This window comes from Rattus norvegicus, chromosome X (assembly GCF_021556685.1).
Source record: "Rattus norvegicus strain SHRSP/BbbUtx chromosome X, alternate assembly SHRSP_T2T, whole genome shotgun sequence".
In the NCBI taxonomy this organism is placed as follows: Eukaryota; Metazoa; Chordata; class Mammalia; order Rodentia; family Muridae; genus Rattus; species Rattus norvegicus.
In genome coordinates this window covers 45,515,755-45,533,079 of record NC_141554.1, presented here as the reverse complement: position 1 = coordinate 45,533,079, position 17,325 = coordinate 45,515,755, and the positions used below count along the sequence as shown (strand labels likewise).

The 17,325-nt window shown below is 36.9% G+C and overlaps 1 protein-coding gene across 1 annotated transcript in view; it reads right to left on the bottom strand.

Moving 5' to 3' along the window:
- The window catches only part of Phex (phosphate regulating endopeptidase X-linked), a 237,576-nt gene that overhangs the window by 3,475 nt on the left and 216,776 nt on the right, over positions 1–17,325 (bottom strand). Inside the window, 5 exon segments of the mRNA NM_013004.2 lie at positions 958–1,034; positions 3,979–4,083; positions 5,224–5,289; positions 10,925–11,055; positions 13,425–13,492. Coding sequence (NP_037136.2) covers positions 958–1,034; positions 3,979–4,083; positions 5,224–5,289; positions 10,925–11,055; positions 13,425–13,492 — 447 coding nt within the window.

The following is a 17,325-nucleotide window of genomic DNA, read 5'->3' as shown; positions in this document are numbered from 1 at the left end:
TATATAAGCCATTGTTTCAAAGAGTGTTTACAAGAAGAAAACCAAAATGCACTCTCTCTGACTCCAGATATGAATCGTAATTACTAAAGATAGCCATATATCTTACGTTGTGTTCAGGAAGGGGACAATTGTTTATGTTGGTTAGTTTTCAGTGTGTGGGAAACAACAAGAGATATTACACAGAATACTCCTAAACAGAAAACAGACCAGAATAAACTGGAGTTCTTGAAGCTTAAAAACAGAATAGTATATCCGATCACATCCTCTTCTGATATAGTAAAATCCATTTTAAATTTTTTCTTTTGCCTAGACCTTCCTGCTAAAATAGATAGCAAGACAATTCAATATTCTCATTATTAAGCATGGATCTAACATACTAATGGCATCCATCACTATTGCCCTCCAAAAGCAGTTATTATTCTGTATAATACATAATTCTTTTTATTTTATATGTATGAATGTTTGACTATATGTATGTGTACCATGTGCATTGGAGACTGCAAGAGGAACTCAGATCCCCTAGTATTTGAGTTTCAGGTAGTTATGAGCTCTTATGTGGGTGCTGAAAACTGAACCTGAATTCTTTACAAGAACAACAATGCTCTTAGCCATTGAACCATCTCTCTGGTCCCAAGCAGTTCTAATTCTATACCTGAAATTTAATACTAAAACTGTGATTTGTATTGCAATTACTTTTGAAGCCTCACCAGTCTCTTGATGCAATACTAAGCAGAAATTGAGTTAAAAAGACACTGAGAAGATCACCTTGGTACAATGAAACAAGAGATGCTTGTTGTCTGCTTGGCTAAAGTTCTGTTTTCTACAAAACAGAGAATATAAATTTCATTGTGTAGACTCTTGTTCATATCTCCCATCTGGCAGCACATTGGTATGGCTGGGGGCACGAAGTAGAGAGATGCAGAATTAAAACCTAGGGTCACCCATTCACTCATTTACCTAAATTGTGGAGGACTGTGAGCACCAATTTGGACTTGTTCTCTGGCAGCTTCCGGTCTGTAGGAATTGCACCTCACCTAAAAGGTAAAGACACCCCAGTAAATACACTTCTACTCCAATTATACATTTTCTAGTTTCTTAACTCATCCAAGTTGGACTGTAAAATAATTGTGGGATTCATAGAGAGCAAGAAGTTTTAGTGAATCAGATATAACTTTGAACAACAGCAATATCTATTATTCAAGTCCCCAGAGCAGAAAGTTTTATCAATGTGAATTACACAATTTGAGTAAATTAGGAAAGTTTTCAGGCAAATGATTTAAATCAAGAGAATTATATGTAGCCAGGAATTAGTGAAGGTGTTCATCTTATTAAGTTAGTGTTTTAAAGAACCTTTATCAAATTTAACCATATACATTTCAATGAAAAAATAAATAAGACATATCAAGGTTTAGTACAATCAGGAGATTTACTGATTATAGATGTGCCTGGGTGTCTTTCTTGCCTCATCCTAGACTGGACTTGGAAAAGGAATACATGTCTCTATTTTCTTTGACGTTAGACATGACTACCTAACTTTTTCTGACCAATAAACATAAGAGTTATATATTCTATTTACCAATAAAAGTTTAAGAAAATTTAGCATCAATTTTAATAATTTTAAGAGTAATGTAAGATGCTACATTAACAGTCAATGGGGCTGAGTAGATGGCTCAATCTGAAACTTGCCTGGAACAAGCCTGGGGGCCTGAATTTAGATCCCTAAAAGCCTCATTAAAAATCTGGGCATGATGGCATGTACCTGTGCCCCAAAGCAGGGCAGAACATAGGAGTGGTAGTAGAAAAAAAGTGGAGTTCATTAGCAAGACTAATTGATGATGTTTAGATTCAGTGAAAGACCATTTATCAAAAAATAAAGATGAAGAACAACAAAGGAAAGACACCTGACAACAACTTCTGGCCTCCACACACACATGCATACATCTATATTAACAAGTACACACACCAACATAGAAATACACTCACAACAAATAAGAAGTATTGTTTTGTGTCCACAAAATTGAAATGATGAAATACTCCAAATGAAATACTGTCAAGAAGAACTCTTCAAAGCCCAATTCCTTCAGTAAAAACTATGGTCAGAGCCCCACTGATGATATATGCCAAACATGGTGCAAAGACAAGAAATACACTCCTCTGTTATTTGTTTATGATGTATAACCTACTTAATACTCATTTGAAATATTTCTTGAAATATGATATAAGCTTGAAGTATGAATACCTCTAGGATACATGAATATATAGGAAAGCATTTGAAATTGAAAGGAAAATTATAAATGATTGAGAGATGGGGAAAACGTTCAGCTTGGTTGAGCATCAGAGTGCAAATGCCCAGGGAAAGTAAAGCTCATGTCAGATTTCTGAAGTACTGATCATCAAGCTTAAGTTATAACTAGGTTTAAACAGTGTTCTTGAACAGAAAAATAAAACCATATTTTTGAAGGATTTACCTGGCAGAAGTATATAGGGGAAAAAAGGAAGTAAAGACTATATTTAAAATCTATTAATGTCTATTAAATAAGTAGAAATAGGCCTTGAAAGAACCAGAAGGATAAAAATGCATGGAAAAATACATGAGAAACAAATTTAGCAGGTCATAGCAACTACAGGTATAGAGAGGGCAAGAAAGCTAATGGTTTACTGTTATTTTGATATTGATATATCATCTCATATCATATTTATGGATATGACTTACAGATGTTTTTATAATGTGAGTCCTTAATTTTCTCAAAAGCTAGGCCATGGTAGCATGTGGTGGTTTGAATAATGATGATTGGCCCTCATAGACTCATGTGTTTGAATACTTGGTATAGGGAAATGGTAGTATTAGGAGGCGTGGCCTCAAGAAGGTGTGCTACTTGGAGGAAATGTGCTACTGTAGGAGTGAGCTTTGAGAGCTCAGATGCTCAAGCCAGTTTACTATCTTGTTGTCTGCCTATCAGGATGTAGAATTCTCAACTCCTTCTCCAGCATGTCTGCCTGTATGCTACCATGCTTCCTGGTATGGCAATAACAGGCTAAAATCCTGAAACTGTAAGCAAGCCTCAGTTAAATGTTCTCTGTTATAAGAGTTGCTGTGGTCATGGTGTCTCATCACAGCAATAGAATCCCTAAGATAGACCTCATTTTTTCCTGTTCAACCTTATATCTTAGGTTATTTTGTCATATATATTGGGCTTGCATTATTATGTAGCATTGATTATGTTTCATAAGATATTTCAGAGAATCCTGAACATTAAGGTTGTTACTGTTTTCTAGTACATTTCCAGGATAGAAAAATAATATGTACCATGTAAACAGAATTCCTCCAATGCACAAAAGAGTAAAAATATCCTCATTCTGTAAGATTGGGGGATGCTTGAAGAGAAATTTCTCAACGGAAATTTTTAGAAAACAGAATTATTCTTTTACCACCAAATTTCTTTAGTTTGACAAAAATGTTGTATTTAAAGATGACATAAAATTTAAATGACAAAATCTCTCTCCATTAGTTTATTTCATTTACAAAGAGTTGTTATTTTGGACTAAAATGTAATAGTAGGAATAGATAGATCCTTGTATTTTATCTTCCAGATCAGAGCTCAGAAATCTCCTTCTAGAAAAAGATAGATTTGAACATTTGAAAACCATAAGATACCTGTTTCAATTATTCAGTTCTGCCATTGTAACAGAAACCTAACCACAGATAACATGTAAGTGACAGAGTATAGCCTTTTTCCAATCAAAATATTATTTATTACTTTTAAATAAAAAAATTATTTGGTCCTGTTTGTCCATTCTAACAGGAAATACTATTTTGTGGGTATGCTTTTTTGGTACATATTCTTATATCTGATACAAAATTAAATGTTGACTATAGTCAAAGTCATACCAGTGAGGTTTTCCACCAAATCTTTGATTAAAGCCACAAGTTAATGGCATACATTTTCCCCCTTGGTGCCCTATCCTCAGTTTACTCACGTGAGCATAACTCAGGAAGAAGAGCTGATTGTTGGTGAATGTGATGCCTGGTAGGAGGGGCTCTTCAACTCCCTGTCTTCTATCATTTATCCATTTCCTGTAAGCCTAGTGACAAAAGCAGAACAGCTCATCATCATCAATAATAGCCTTTCTCTTTTCCAAATCCACACAAAAGTACTAAACACATATTCCTGCCATGTGTAAAATGCACTGTGTTGTTTTCCTTTAAGAAAATAAGCACCTGGAAATGCAACCAAGTGTCACTTCATCTAATAGTAAAACAGATGCATCTTCAAAAGAACTTTACACCTTATGCTGCTATCCAGGCATGGTGATCTATCAGCCTAGCATTTGGGAGGCTGTGGCAGGACCACTTCCATAAGGTTGAGATTAATCTGAACTACAGAATGAGATTGCCTCAAAAACGAAAAAAGAATTCAAACTGACAAATAAGGAACCTTATACTCTATAAATAACAAAGCAATTGAACCACAGTAATCAGATATTAAGCAGCTCTTTAAAAGGTGTCCCTCCCATTCCAAGGAGGAACAAAATAATTTAATACCATGCACAACTGCTTCAGCAATAAATTTGAGTGGGATCAACATATTGTTCTTTTAATCAACAAGAAAAGGTATTATCTTTTTATCATCACTTAATAAAACAAAATATGTTTTAACCAGAATATAAAGAAAGATAACATTTAGAATTAATCTGGTTTTTTAAAGTGAACATATTCAATTTTATGCAAATCTTTCTATGTTTTTCCTATGTTTATTTTTTAACTATACACTGAGAGATTATGCAAATACTTTTATAGACTCTCACTGGCCCAATATATGAGAATGAACAGCCTCTAGCCATAAGTTTGAAATATAAGGCCTTAAGATAAAATGATAAAGAAGGATAAAGATAAATCTTTACTTCAAGAAAATTCACATGAATTTAGTCCCAAGAAGAGTTCTATAGCATTCTTTAATATGATTCTGAGTACATTGTCTGAAAACTCTATTTTAAATATATAATTCTTAATAACCATTATTATTTAGGATGACTTAATATTCCAAAAAAGAAAAAACTACAACTCTGTCTATTAGAGTATAACAAAGTTCATGTAGAAACACAAACATATCTTAGTGAATCAAAAACATCAAAGTACTCAACACTGAGTTGGTACTGTACACTGAGTTGCAGCCATGCATGCTTTCACAACTTTTAAAGCCCAGTAAATGTAATGGTAAGTACCCTAAAAGCTTCTCGAAGACCTCCATTATCAGCAATATTTTCTCCCAAGGTCCTTTTCCCCTTCACCTAAGAAAAAGGAAAAAAGAAAGTGTTTCACAGTCAAGTACCATTCAGCAAAAGACATGTAAATATTATAGGAAGCAAATGTCATATTTTAAGGAGAAAATTACATGCAATAAAGAAAACATAGACATGATGAGTTTTGAGATGGCAAACTAGTCCCAGCAAGAATCTTCTGAATGTGGTCATTTTTATCTTGATCGTTTCTGCATTACATTCTCAGCCACCTCTTTATTCACACTAATTGAGCCGGCTCCAATAAAACATTAACAATGTTCTCAATGGCTCTGGTTTAATGGGAAAAATAGAAATGTCAATATCCAGATGACTGTCTTTGATTGACTCACATAATTTGACTGTTTTTCCCATTGTCTCTCTGTCTCTAAAAACTTGCCATCTATACAGGAACAAGATTTTAGAACCAATCATTATCATTTTACCTTCAGCTCTTTCTATGAAACATTGAAAGGAAAGTTGTTCTCTTGGGGAACAAAAATGAAATAGAAGTAGTACAGACTACAAGGTCAAGGTTTGAAATATGTATGACACCCAGCGAAGCATGGGGAGACATTCTTCTTAGCTGTTTCTTAAAACTGTAAATGAGCTAGGATGGAAATAGTCTAAGTTTATACACCCCCAGCCAAAGCTAACCTGCCATTTGCTTTTGTCTAGACAGGATTTTCCACTTGTCAGTGACTGAAGGAAAATCAAAAGAACCATATTTTGTGGCATATAGAAATTATATGAAATTCAAATCAGTATCTATAAATCAACTTTTATTAGATCATAGCCAAGCCCTCTAACATACACAGTCTGTGTTCCCTCGCTACAAGAACAGTTTAGTATTTGCTATCTAGCTTAAGGGTATGCTAACCCAGTATAGTAGGCAGAATTATGGCTTCTTAAAGACATCTGCATCAAAATCTCCAGGCTTTCAGGAATCAAGTTACCCTACAATGGCAAAATTGACTTTTAAAATGTGAATAAGTCCATATCATAATTATAAGTGTTCTTATAAAAGGAAAAGGAAAACAAGAGTATCAGTGGTCATTGTTGGCTTTTAAGAAGAAAAGTATCTTAGTTACTCTTCTATTGGTGTAACAAGATACTATGACCACAGCAACTCTTATAAATGAAAGCATTACAGTTCAGAGGTTTTGTCCATTATGTCATAATGGGATGCACAGTGGCATGCAGGCAGATACAGTGCTAGAAAGGTAGTTGAGAGTTCTACATTTGACTCAGTGGGTAGCAGGAAGAGAGAAAGAGACAGTGGGCCTGGCTTGAACTTCTGAAAACTCAGTCAATGCCCCAGTGGCATATTTCCTCCAACAAAGCCACTCCAACAAGACCACACCTCTTAATAGTGCTACTCCATATGAGTTTATGAGGGTCATTTTCATTTAAACCAGCACAGAAGGGGTCATAAGCCAAGAAATATTGATATCCTCAAAAACACAGAAAACATAAGAGATGGACTCTTCCCTAGTACCCTCTACAAAGGAAGACATCCATTCTGATGTCTTTCTTTTAGGCTACAGAGACTTAAGTCACACTTTTGAAATACAGAATCTTGTGAGAATAAATTTCTGTTGTTTTAAGCAACTCAGTTCATAGTAATTTGCTATATCAGCAAGAGAAAACTAGTATACCCTACTCCCAATCCAGGAACCCTACCAAAAACTATCTTTTAAGTTAGCCCAACTACTAATTTACCAAGCAGTGTAATAAAGATGGAGAAAAAAAAGAAAACAAGATTCAAAGTGATCACCTAGAACCCCTATCACCCTTGGCTTTACTCTCCTAAAGTTAACAATTTGGCTCTGCTTGTATTCTTTTCTACAGTCCAATTAGGTAAGAACTATGGTCAACACTTTTGTTTAACAAACAAGCATTTGAAACTCAAAGCAGTCCATGTATTCAAAAAAACTAAAATATAGTTGCATCATAAGCTTTTTCTCCTTCCAGCCCTCCCTATGCATCCCCCTCTTAGCTGCCTCTCAAATTCTTAGCCTCTGCTTCTCTAATTGCCAATTCATAGAAAGTTACTTGTATGCATATGATTTCAGAGCCACCCAGAGCTTTCCCTTCTCTACCAAGAATTTGCAACCACCTTAGCCTATGGAAGTAGCATAGCTCACCTTCCAATGACTGACAGATGTGATGGTAGAGCTTCCCAGCCCTTTGTTCCTGAGCTGAACAACTTCTGGGGTACATTCTCTAGTATCTTACTTAGTATCAAGAGTGACACTCAGTTTTCCTAAGAGCCAAGTAACCCCTTCTTGGATTTTGCTTATAAAGAAGTTGCTCTAAGACAGAATGATTAAGAAAAATACTCATATTAATCAGGCATTCAAACCCAAGTAGACCTCTGTCTCTGGAGCTTTTGTTGTATAACATATCCCTTCTCAAGTCTCATTTATTTTTTATTTATATCTATGTACACACATGCTTGAATCCATCTCCTTCCTTTTCATTCTAAACTTTACATCTAAATTACAGAATTCTGGAGTGGCCTCATCCCTCTAAATGCCTGACATTCTGAACCACTGCAGTAGAGCACAGGAGACCAGGCTTGACCTCTACATTGTACACTGTGGTGAATCAACTAAGTTGCTCCCTAGTCACTGCAAAGAAAAATCAGGCACAGAGAACAGACTCATACAAATAAAACCTGAAAATAAAGCCTGGACATTTATGTCTACAAAAGAATCACATACACATAAACACACACACAGGCACACCCAAGCACGCACACCCACACACATACCCACACAGGCATTTACATTTAATTCCTTCTATGGGAATGAGACTGAAGCAGTTTTCTGATAATTGAATGAATTTGTATTGATACAGATATGCTTTTATGATCATTGTCCCATTTTCAAAATTACATCTCTATATCTGACACTTTGAGCAAACAAACAGAAGCTGAAGTACATAATAAATATATATTTGATTATGTAATCATATATATGGATAAACATAAAATAAGTGAATGAGAGCATGCTACAGTCATGTGTGAGTATGACTCTGAAGTCATACAGTTCTAAACTCTAACACAGACTCTACAGTGAGTTATATTAAATTCCACAAAAAATAAAACTCTCATTCATAAAGATTTAAATACAAAATATCAGAACAATTTATAAAGCTTTCCTGGGAGGAAATAAGCATCTCCTAAGATGGTTTGAATACGCTTACATACTTGAATACTTGATGGAACTATTTAGGAAGGGCTGGGAAGTATGACCTTGTTGTAGGAGATAGGTCATCAAGGGATGGACTTTCAGGTTTCAAAAGCCCATGCCATTCCCAATTCCCAGTTAGTTCTCTCTCTCTCTCTCTCTCTCTCTCTCTCTCTCTCTCTCTCTCTCTCTCTCTCTCTCTCTCTCTCTCCTCTCTCTCTCTCTCTCTCTCTCTCTCTCTCTCTCTCTCTCTCTCTCTCTCTCTCTCTCTCTCTCCCCCTATTGTTGTCTCAACATGTAAACTCTCAACTATGGTTCCACTATCCCTGCTGCCATGCTCCCCATCTTGATAGCCATGTGCTGTGATAGTCTGGACTGCAATGCCCAAATTAAATTCGTTCTTTTCTATAAGTTGTCTTTATTGTAATGTCTTATCAAAGCAAGAGAAAAGGAACTAAGTAACTTCCTATCCAATCTGAGTAGAGGAGACATTTTCATAGGCCTGAACACAAAGACAAAGGTAATTTTAAGAGAGATTAAGTATCTTGGAATTTTTTAAATGTTTTGATTTTGTGTGTCAAAAGATAGTACAGAAAAAGAAATTTTAAAGGATGAGTAATACACTTGAGGGAGATACATATAATGTGAACAACAGAAGTTTAAGAGCCCTATTATTTTAAAGGTTCTCATAACTGACAAAAAAAGGTAAAGTTCCATAGATAATATATTATTTCATCCATCACTGGTGAAAATATGAAATTTTATTCTAGTGACAATAGAAATGAATCCCACAGGAAAAAAGCATATGCCTAATAAAGTATTTATTGCATCAGCATTTCTAACTGAAAATTGTCCCTTTGGGTAAGAGGTTACTTGACTAGGTTATGGTATTCACACCAGGAATTCTTAGACCATTGCCAGAAGCAATTAACTGAAGCTGCATGTGTCTGAACACTGGAGAAAGTATATCAGGGTTATTAACACTGACTATTGTCAGGGTAGATAAGAGAGAAAAGGAAAGGAGACAAAGATAAAGGCAAAAAAGAAAGGAATAAAATTTTACATCCTCAAAATATGGATAAAATTTCATTTTGTCATCATGGAAGACTATATACATACATATGACACAAAATGAACATTTCAAAAGTACATTTCTTTTGTTCAAATTTTTATAAATAAATGCTTGATTCTCAGACCCTTTGGTTCAAAATGAGGCATTATTTCAGTTAATTAAGCCTAAGAATGGTTTACATAGAAGCTTTTTACAATATGAAGTGGGAGATTTTTAAGAATGTTATTGTTTATTTGTGCTAGGGGCTTTGTGATGTCATTAATGTATAGGCCTGTGATCCTCCAAATTCAAAGTCTGTAAGAACTACCTGAGCCATTGTGAAAGACTCCCAGACTATAAGGCCCCACCCCTAGAGATTGAGCAGGTCTGGGCAGGAATCTTCAGCTGACGCCCCCATGTTTGTGATGGGTGTGAATCACGAGAAATATGACAACTCCCTCAAGATTGTCAGCAATGCATCCTGCACCACCAACTGCTTAGCCCCCCTGGCTAAAGTCATCCATGACAACTTTGGCATCGTGGAAGGGCTCATGACCACAGTCCATGCCTTCACTCCCACTCAGAAGACTGTGAATGGCCCCTCTGGAAAGCTGTGGCGTGATGGCCGTGGGGCAGCCCAGAACATCATCCCTGCATCCACTGGTGCTACCAAGGCTGTAGGCAAGGTCATCCCAGAGTTGAATGGGAAACTCACAGGCATGGCCTTCCATGTTCCTACCCCCAATGTATCCATTGTGGATCAGACATGACGCCTGGAGAAACCTGCCAAGTATGATGACATCAGGAAGGTGGTGAAGCAGGCATCTGAGGGCCCACTAAAGGGCATCCTGGGCTACACTGAGGACCAGGTTGTCTCCTGCGACTTCAACAGCAACTCCCACTCTGCCACCTTTGATGCTGGGGCTGGCATTGCTCTTTGTAAAGCTCATTTCCTGGTATGACAGTGAATACAGCTACAGCAACAGGGTGGTGGACCTCATGGCCTATATGGCCTCCAAGGAGTAAGAAACCCTGGACCACCCACCCCAGCCCAGCAAGGATACTGAGAGCAAGAGAGAGGCCCTCAGTTGCTGAGGAGTTCCTGCCCAACTCAGCCCCCAACACTGAGCATCTCCTTCACAATTCCATCCCAGAACCCATAATAACAGGAGAGGCCTAGGTAGCCCTCCCTTCTCTCTTGAATACCATCAATAAAGTTCGCTGCACCACCCCCCCAAAAAAAAGAATTTGTATTTTTCACAAGTACTCAGGGAAGGCAGATGTTGTGGATCCCAGAAGCCTGCTTGGAAAACCAATGGAGTAAAAAAAGCTAATGTCTAAATGAAGAAAAATGGCCCACAATGTTTCCCCCACGCATGCACACAACCACAGCTGTACTCACATTTAAGCCGGCTTTCTTCCAATAATAGTTGCTATACTGGTTAATCATGCATTTTGTTTTTTCCTTAAACTTTTCTTCAGAGTCCACAGACCACCACGGATCAAGGTTTCCATTTTTATCATATTTTCTACCTAACATAAAGGAAGGTTACAAGAAATCTGTGTTACTTCATAGAAGCTGAAATCATCAACTTTCCTTTTCATTACCTCAACATACTTTCCAAACCAGTCCTGACACCACAGGATGCTGTCCCTGAGATTAACTCCCACAACATCTCCAATGTCATGGATTAATTTAATTGTAAAAAACAGAGAAAGGAAGCAAAGAATTGAAAGAGTTCTTGCCTTGAAACGAACAAAGGACATTTTTAAAATGAGATTCATCAATTTAACATATACACCAGTCTTCTCCAATCTTGGCTTCCTTTTTTCATCTCCTCTGACCTGAAATGTTCTCTGGCAAGCAAAATTAGTTTCCTTCATTCAAAAAGCAGAGGTAACTGAAGAACCGCTACCAGTGAAATTCCAAAAAATCCATAGGAACAGCCCTAGTGAGTCATCCAAACCATAGGGCCACGGAACCTGACTCAGCCCTATAGCAACCTGCTTCCTCTAAGTTGCCAGGAGCCAAGAGACACATAACCCTCTGTTATGAATCATTCCACAGTCATCAATGTGGATAGAAGACCCATCTGTCCTGCTTGGATGAGGAATGTTGCTTTAAAATGAGAACTTGGAATAGGGATGGAAATCTCCAAAATGTAACAGGGGTAGGGGTGGGGTGTTCTATGTGGTCTCTCGTTCTTCATCTTCTCTATACTTCCAGAACAATGATTCTGGTTTAAGTCTCCTATTTTGAAGGACACTACTAGAATCAAAGGCGTGATTTGAGTTTAATTTCACAAAGAGTTCCCCACCTAAGAGTCTCCAAAGAAAAAGACTGTAAGAAAAAAAATACATGAAAGACCCCCTAAGCAAAAGTGTTCATTGAAACAGTCCAAAGTTCTTCAGCAAGGTTGCTTGCTATTAACACTACACTACCCCCAGGAATAGAGTTACTGTCCTCCACCCACTAACACATCAGTTGTCAGTTACTAGGCTTGTATTCATACGTGCAATACATTGTAGTAAGCACTGTTGATAGGATGAAACCACCACCATTAGATTCTATCGTGAGGGAAGACCCAAAAGAAAGGTCCAGAACTAATTGAGCACCACGTGCCTTTGTTTCTTAGTTAAGCATCTTCTCTTAGAAAAAAACTAAATACTCAATTGCAAAAAGGCTGGCTCTGAGAACTCTGGTGATTACAAGGCAGCTACACTTTAACAGGGAGAAGACCAGAGGAGCATGGGGAAGTGAGACAAAGAGGGGATTAAGGAAGAGTTGGTGAGGATATAAGAAGAATTATTCAGAAGAAAAAGAAGCCAATTTCTCTCTTATCCCAGAATGGGTATCCAGGAAAGGTTGTTGGAGATTACCTTGGTCTTGCTAGGTTTTTAAAGCTGTCTACAAATCATTGTATTAGTCTGAATTCTATTTCAGGTCAAAGGGGGAAAAGGGAGGGAGAGAGGGACAGAGAGAGAGTGTGAGAGAGGGGTTGTTCTGTAATACTCTGAAAATTAAGAAAAAAATTGATGATTTAAAATAACAACTCTTGGCCTAGTAAGATGAGTCAGCAGGTAAAGCCACTTACCACTATACCTAGTGACTTGATTTCAATACCCTGAATACACATGGGAAGGAAGAACTAATCCTGCAAGTTGTCCCTTGATACACACACACACACACACACACACACACACACGCACATACACACATACATGCACAGGCAAGCATGCACACACACATGCACATGCACACACACAAAGTGTGTCATTAAAACTTTAAAAGAGATGACAACTCCCAAAGGAGATACTTTGGGTTGTTGTTATCTCGCCTTTCCCTTTTGCTGAAACAACACCAGGATACAGAGCACATTTGTATGTTTTAATTGTGAATATGTGCCGATATAAAGAAAAACAGAAAAGAAGCACTTGAAATTATACAAAGCAATCAGGCAGCCGAGTTCCCAAGGCCAACTTCCTAATTAAGCAGCACATATAATCATCTCAGGGGCAGAGCTCACACCTCCAGGGAAAACATCCTAAGATGGCAGAGAGGAAAAAACAAAGAGGGAAAGCTACAGTATCATTCCTGGAGCTGCTGCAGCAGCCCCAGCAATACTGTTCTGAATGCAAAGGGGCTTTTATGGAAACTACAGTCTTTCTCTATTTTCTTTTTCTTTTTTTTTTTTCATTTTACCCTGATCACCAACTGGAATAGTTATTTATTGCAAGCTATCACAGCAAACATGAGAAAAGTTTGCAATCAGCAATCATATTTCTTGGGATAATCGTCAATCTATGATGATGCCACTACAGAAAGATAATAACAACAATTAACACCATACAATCAACATTATTATAAAAGGGAACAGCTTATGAAAGGAACTAGTACTTACCATTATTATCAAATCCATGTGTAAATTCGTGCCCCACAATTACTCCTATAGCACCGTAACTCAGAGATCTATGTCATGAATAAACAATTTGGAAAAATTATAGGTATGAATTTGACAGCATAATCCTTTAATTTTTTTAGTGAAAAACCAAGATTATAAACAGTTTTTAGTAATGTTAACAAAAATATCTAACAATCATGTACAAAAATGTATAAAGCAATTTTTCTAAACATATCCTTCTAATCAAAACAAAGAAGTATAAATTCTAACTTTGTCACAGTGACCGTACGTGGGCCTTAGTGTCCTGCTCCATGAAATGAGGAATGTGAAAAACATTTCTAAAGTCCTTTCTAGTCTCAAGATGTCTGTGGTTCTATATCTGTTGCAGTGGTATTTTGTATTTGAATACCTAAAACAGGACTTGAAATATAAATAATATAAATATACTATTTATTTTTTCCTGAAAACTTGCTGCAAAGTCACTATTATCTTAGAAGTTAAATTGTTTTCTAAACATAGTCATAAAAAAAGGAATAGAGTGGAGCTTAAAAGGGATCTATCTGTTTGGAAATTAGTCACGTTCCTCTGTTTCTGTGGCAGACAAGCTGACAGCTGAATAGCAAAGACTGTGAAGTCTTAATCAGATTTGGGGAAAGTGTTATATTATTTCTCTTCACTTCTGAGGAAGCATGTGGTAGATTATCTATAAGTATAGCCACCAACAACATCACCTACCCTTAAGTACAAATGTCCCCTCTTCTAGCAAAAAGTGATCTATTTCCTGGCCCTTCAATCTGGACTGGCCATGAGATGTGTGACCAATAAACTATATAGTATAAGGGGCCAAGGAGGCTTCTGGAACTAGACCTTAAGACACTTGGCACTTTTCACCTACAGCCTTTCTTTAAGTTAGCAATAATGTAAAGAAATGTGACTGCCTGATTGAAGGGCAAGAGACCTGATAAAGCAATGGAGAAATTCTGAGATGTAAGGGACTCTCTCTCTCTCTCTCTCTCTCTCTCTCTCTCTCTCACACACACACACACACACACACACACACACACACACACACACAAAGAACCAGAAAGGCCCTTCTGGGCCCCACCCATCAGAAGGGGCAAGAAGGAATGGAAGCAATCTAAATGGTCTAGCCCAGTGGAGCAGGCCCAGACCAAACAATAGAATTGGAGAGCCAGTAAATGGCTGTTTGGTGGTAGTGATAGTTTGAATATGTTTGGCTTCCATAGCTTCATGTGTTTGAATGCCTGACCCATAGGGTGTGCCCTTGTTGGAGTAAATGTGGCCGAGTTGGAGAAAGTATGCCACTGTGGGTGGGCACTGAGGTTTCAGAAGCTCAAGGCAGGCCCAGTAGTGTGGTCTTTTTCTGCTGCTTGCTGATACAGATGTAGAACTCTCAGCTTCTTCTCCAGCACTGTGTAGGGTTTTGTGCTGCCATTCATCTCACCGTGATAATGGACTGAACCTCTGAACTGTAAGCCAACCCCAATTAAATGTCCTTTATAAGAGTTACCATTACCATGGTGTCTCTTCACAGCAAATAAAATCCTAAGACAGTAGTGCTTTATTATACAGCATAGATAATTGGAGCAAAGTACAAACAGAAAAATTGAGCAAATCAATGAACTTTCCAGATGCATGTGTCTAGAATTTTCTAATATAATCTCCATGAAGACCAAATCCTCATCTTATTCATCCACCACTAAATTCTCTGTTCCTAGTAAAACAATAAAAACATTAACAATGATTTAATTCATAATTAATTAGCCTTACCATGTCATGTAAGGGACACATGTGTCTTATATAGAAACTATTTAAGTCAGTTAACCTATAGGTAAGAATTACAGACAATTTAGAATCTTTATTGTAAGATTTGTAATTATGCCAAAAATATATCACAGTTGGTCCCTGGCATGCAACATCAAAGTCATTCAGCAAACAGATAGGACAAAAGTTATAAAGAACAGAATTTTTTGAAGTAACATGTTATTACAGGACGTAATGATCCTTAACATGCTAATTGTTTGTCTCAACTGTACCCAAGGAAGTGCTGTAAGATTTAATTTTTCCCCTTGGTGGCAATTCTTTCCTTTGTTATTTCTTTCCTGCAAGGTAATTTGCATTTGAAAAAATGTTTCCTACTGTTTTTCCATCATTACAAACCTTCATTAAAGAAGTAAGAGTAAAATTAGACATTTCAATCATAGAGCTATCATAGCCTATGTGGGACAAACTTGTAATTTCACATGGTGCTAATTTTTTTTGCAGCAGTAGCTAGCACTGTGTGACCTACAATATTTTGATTTCCCAGATTTCTCAGTTTTCCACACACCCTCGGTCAATGCTATTGATTGGGTAAATTTAAGGGATGGACAATGGGAACATATAGAAAGTACTCGGCGACAAATATCCCTTGAAAAGGACTACTCCAACAAGCTTTTTATTTGCAAAGGATAATAGGGAATTCAAAAATGATTGAATCATTGTAAATCTCAATTCTCAGTCACAAAATCACAATCCTTTAGAAAAGAGACAAAGAAAAAGTAATTTTGTATGACCAAACCTTATAATGATAATGTTTTATAGTATTACATTGATATTCTGTACTTTTTCCAATGCACATTATTTAAATTAGCATGCCATAAAAAAATCAATTCATGTGTCTCTTAGAATACAACTGGTTGCGCAGAAACTGGAGGGCTTCCTGCATTAAAAATCGAGCTCTCCAAAGGAGATAGGAACAGCGTTACTTTACTACCTATTCAGTTTCTCTTTTATTATCATCTGAGGCCTTTAACAGATACACAAGATTTGTTTCAATTACAAAACAATTATACTGCTGTCTGGATTCACTGTGACCTCAGGCTGTTATCAAGTAAGGGTTACCCTATTCCTGTATCAGAAAATCATAAAAAAAAAAAACCTCTGAGATGAAAGTAGTTATAAAATCCTGCTCAAGTCCCTACCAGAAACTTGGGAAGCAGAGATAATAAGATAAAAAGTTAGAGGCCAATCTGGACAACTTAGTAACATCTTATTTCAAAAACAGTTTTTAAGCTGGAGCATAGGAACACACACCTATAATCCTAATCCTAGCACTGCATTTGAGAGACTAATAGGGTCGTAAGACCTGCCAGGGCTATATAGTGAGCCTGTTGCATAAATAAATAAATAAATAAATAAACCGGTAAAACAATCAAAAAGTACTAAGAGACCTGCTTTTCTTTACAATGACTAGTAGCTCACTTGTCTGATGTGACCCATTATGTCTTAGCATAGTTCCAAAAAAATTCCTTCCACATATTTATCTAAAACTGAACTGTGCTTTCAAAATCAATAAAGTTGCTAGCTGAGCACTGGCTGACTTCCCTGAACACAGAAAACCATTCTGCCACTTAATTTTCCTTCCAAAGGATAAAAACACATCATGTCTATAACCCCATCATTTAAGGGGAAAGGACAAGAAGGTTTCAAGTTCAAGGCCAGTCTTACCTATGTAAAATTTCCCACATCACCAATTTTGAGGCTGCCAAAAAAATGCCAAACCCCATCTCTAAATTTTGGCAAGTTCTTTGTAATATTTATTTTATCTGTATGAGTGTTTTGACTGTGTATATGTATGTGTACCATGTGTTTACCTGGTACCCACAGAGCGCATTGGATCCTTGGGATCTAGAGTTAGAGATGATTGTGAGTACCATGTAGGGGTTAAGAATTGAACCCAGATCTTCTAGAAAAACAACCAAGTATTCTGAACAGCTAAGTCATCTTATAGCCCTCTTTCATGTTCTTGTGCTTCAGGCATGGACTAGAGAACAGCATTTCCCACAAAAACATAGAAAGAGTCATCAAGCCTTGATGTTAAATATAGCAAATAAGTTTC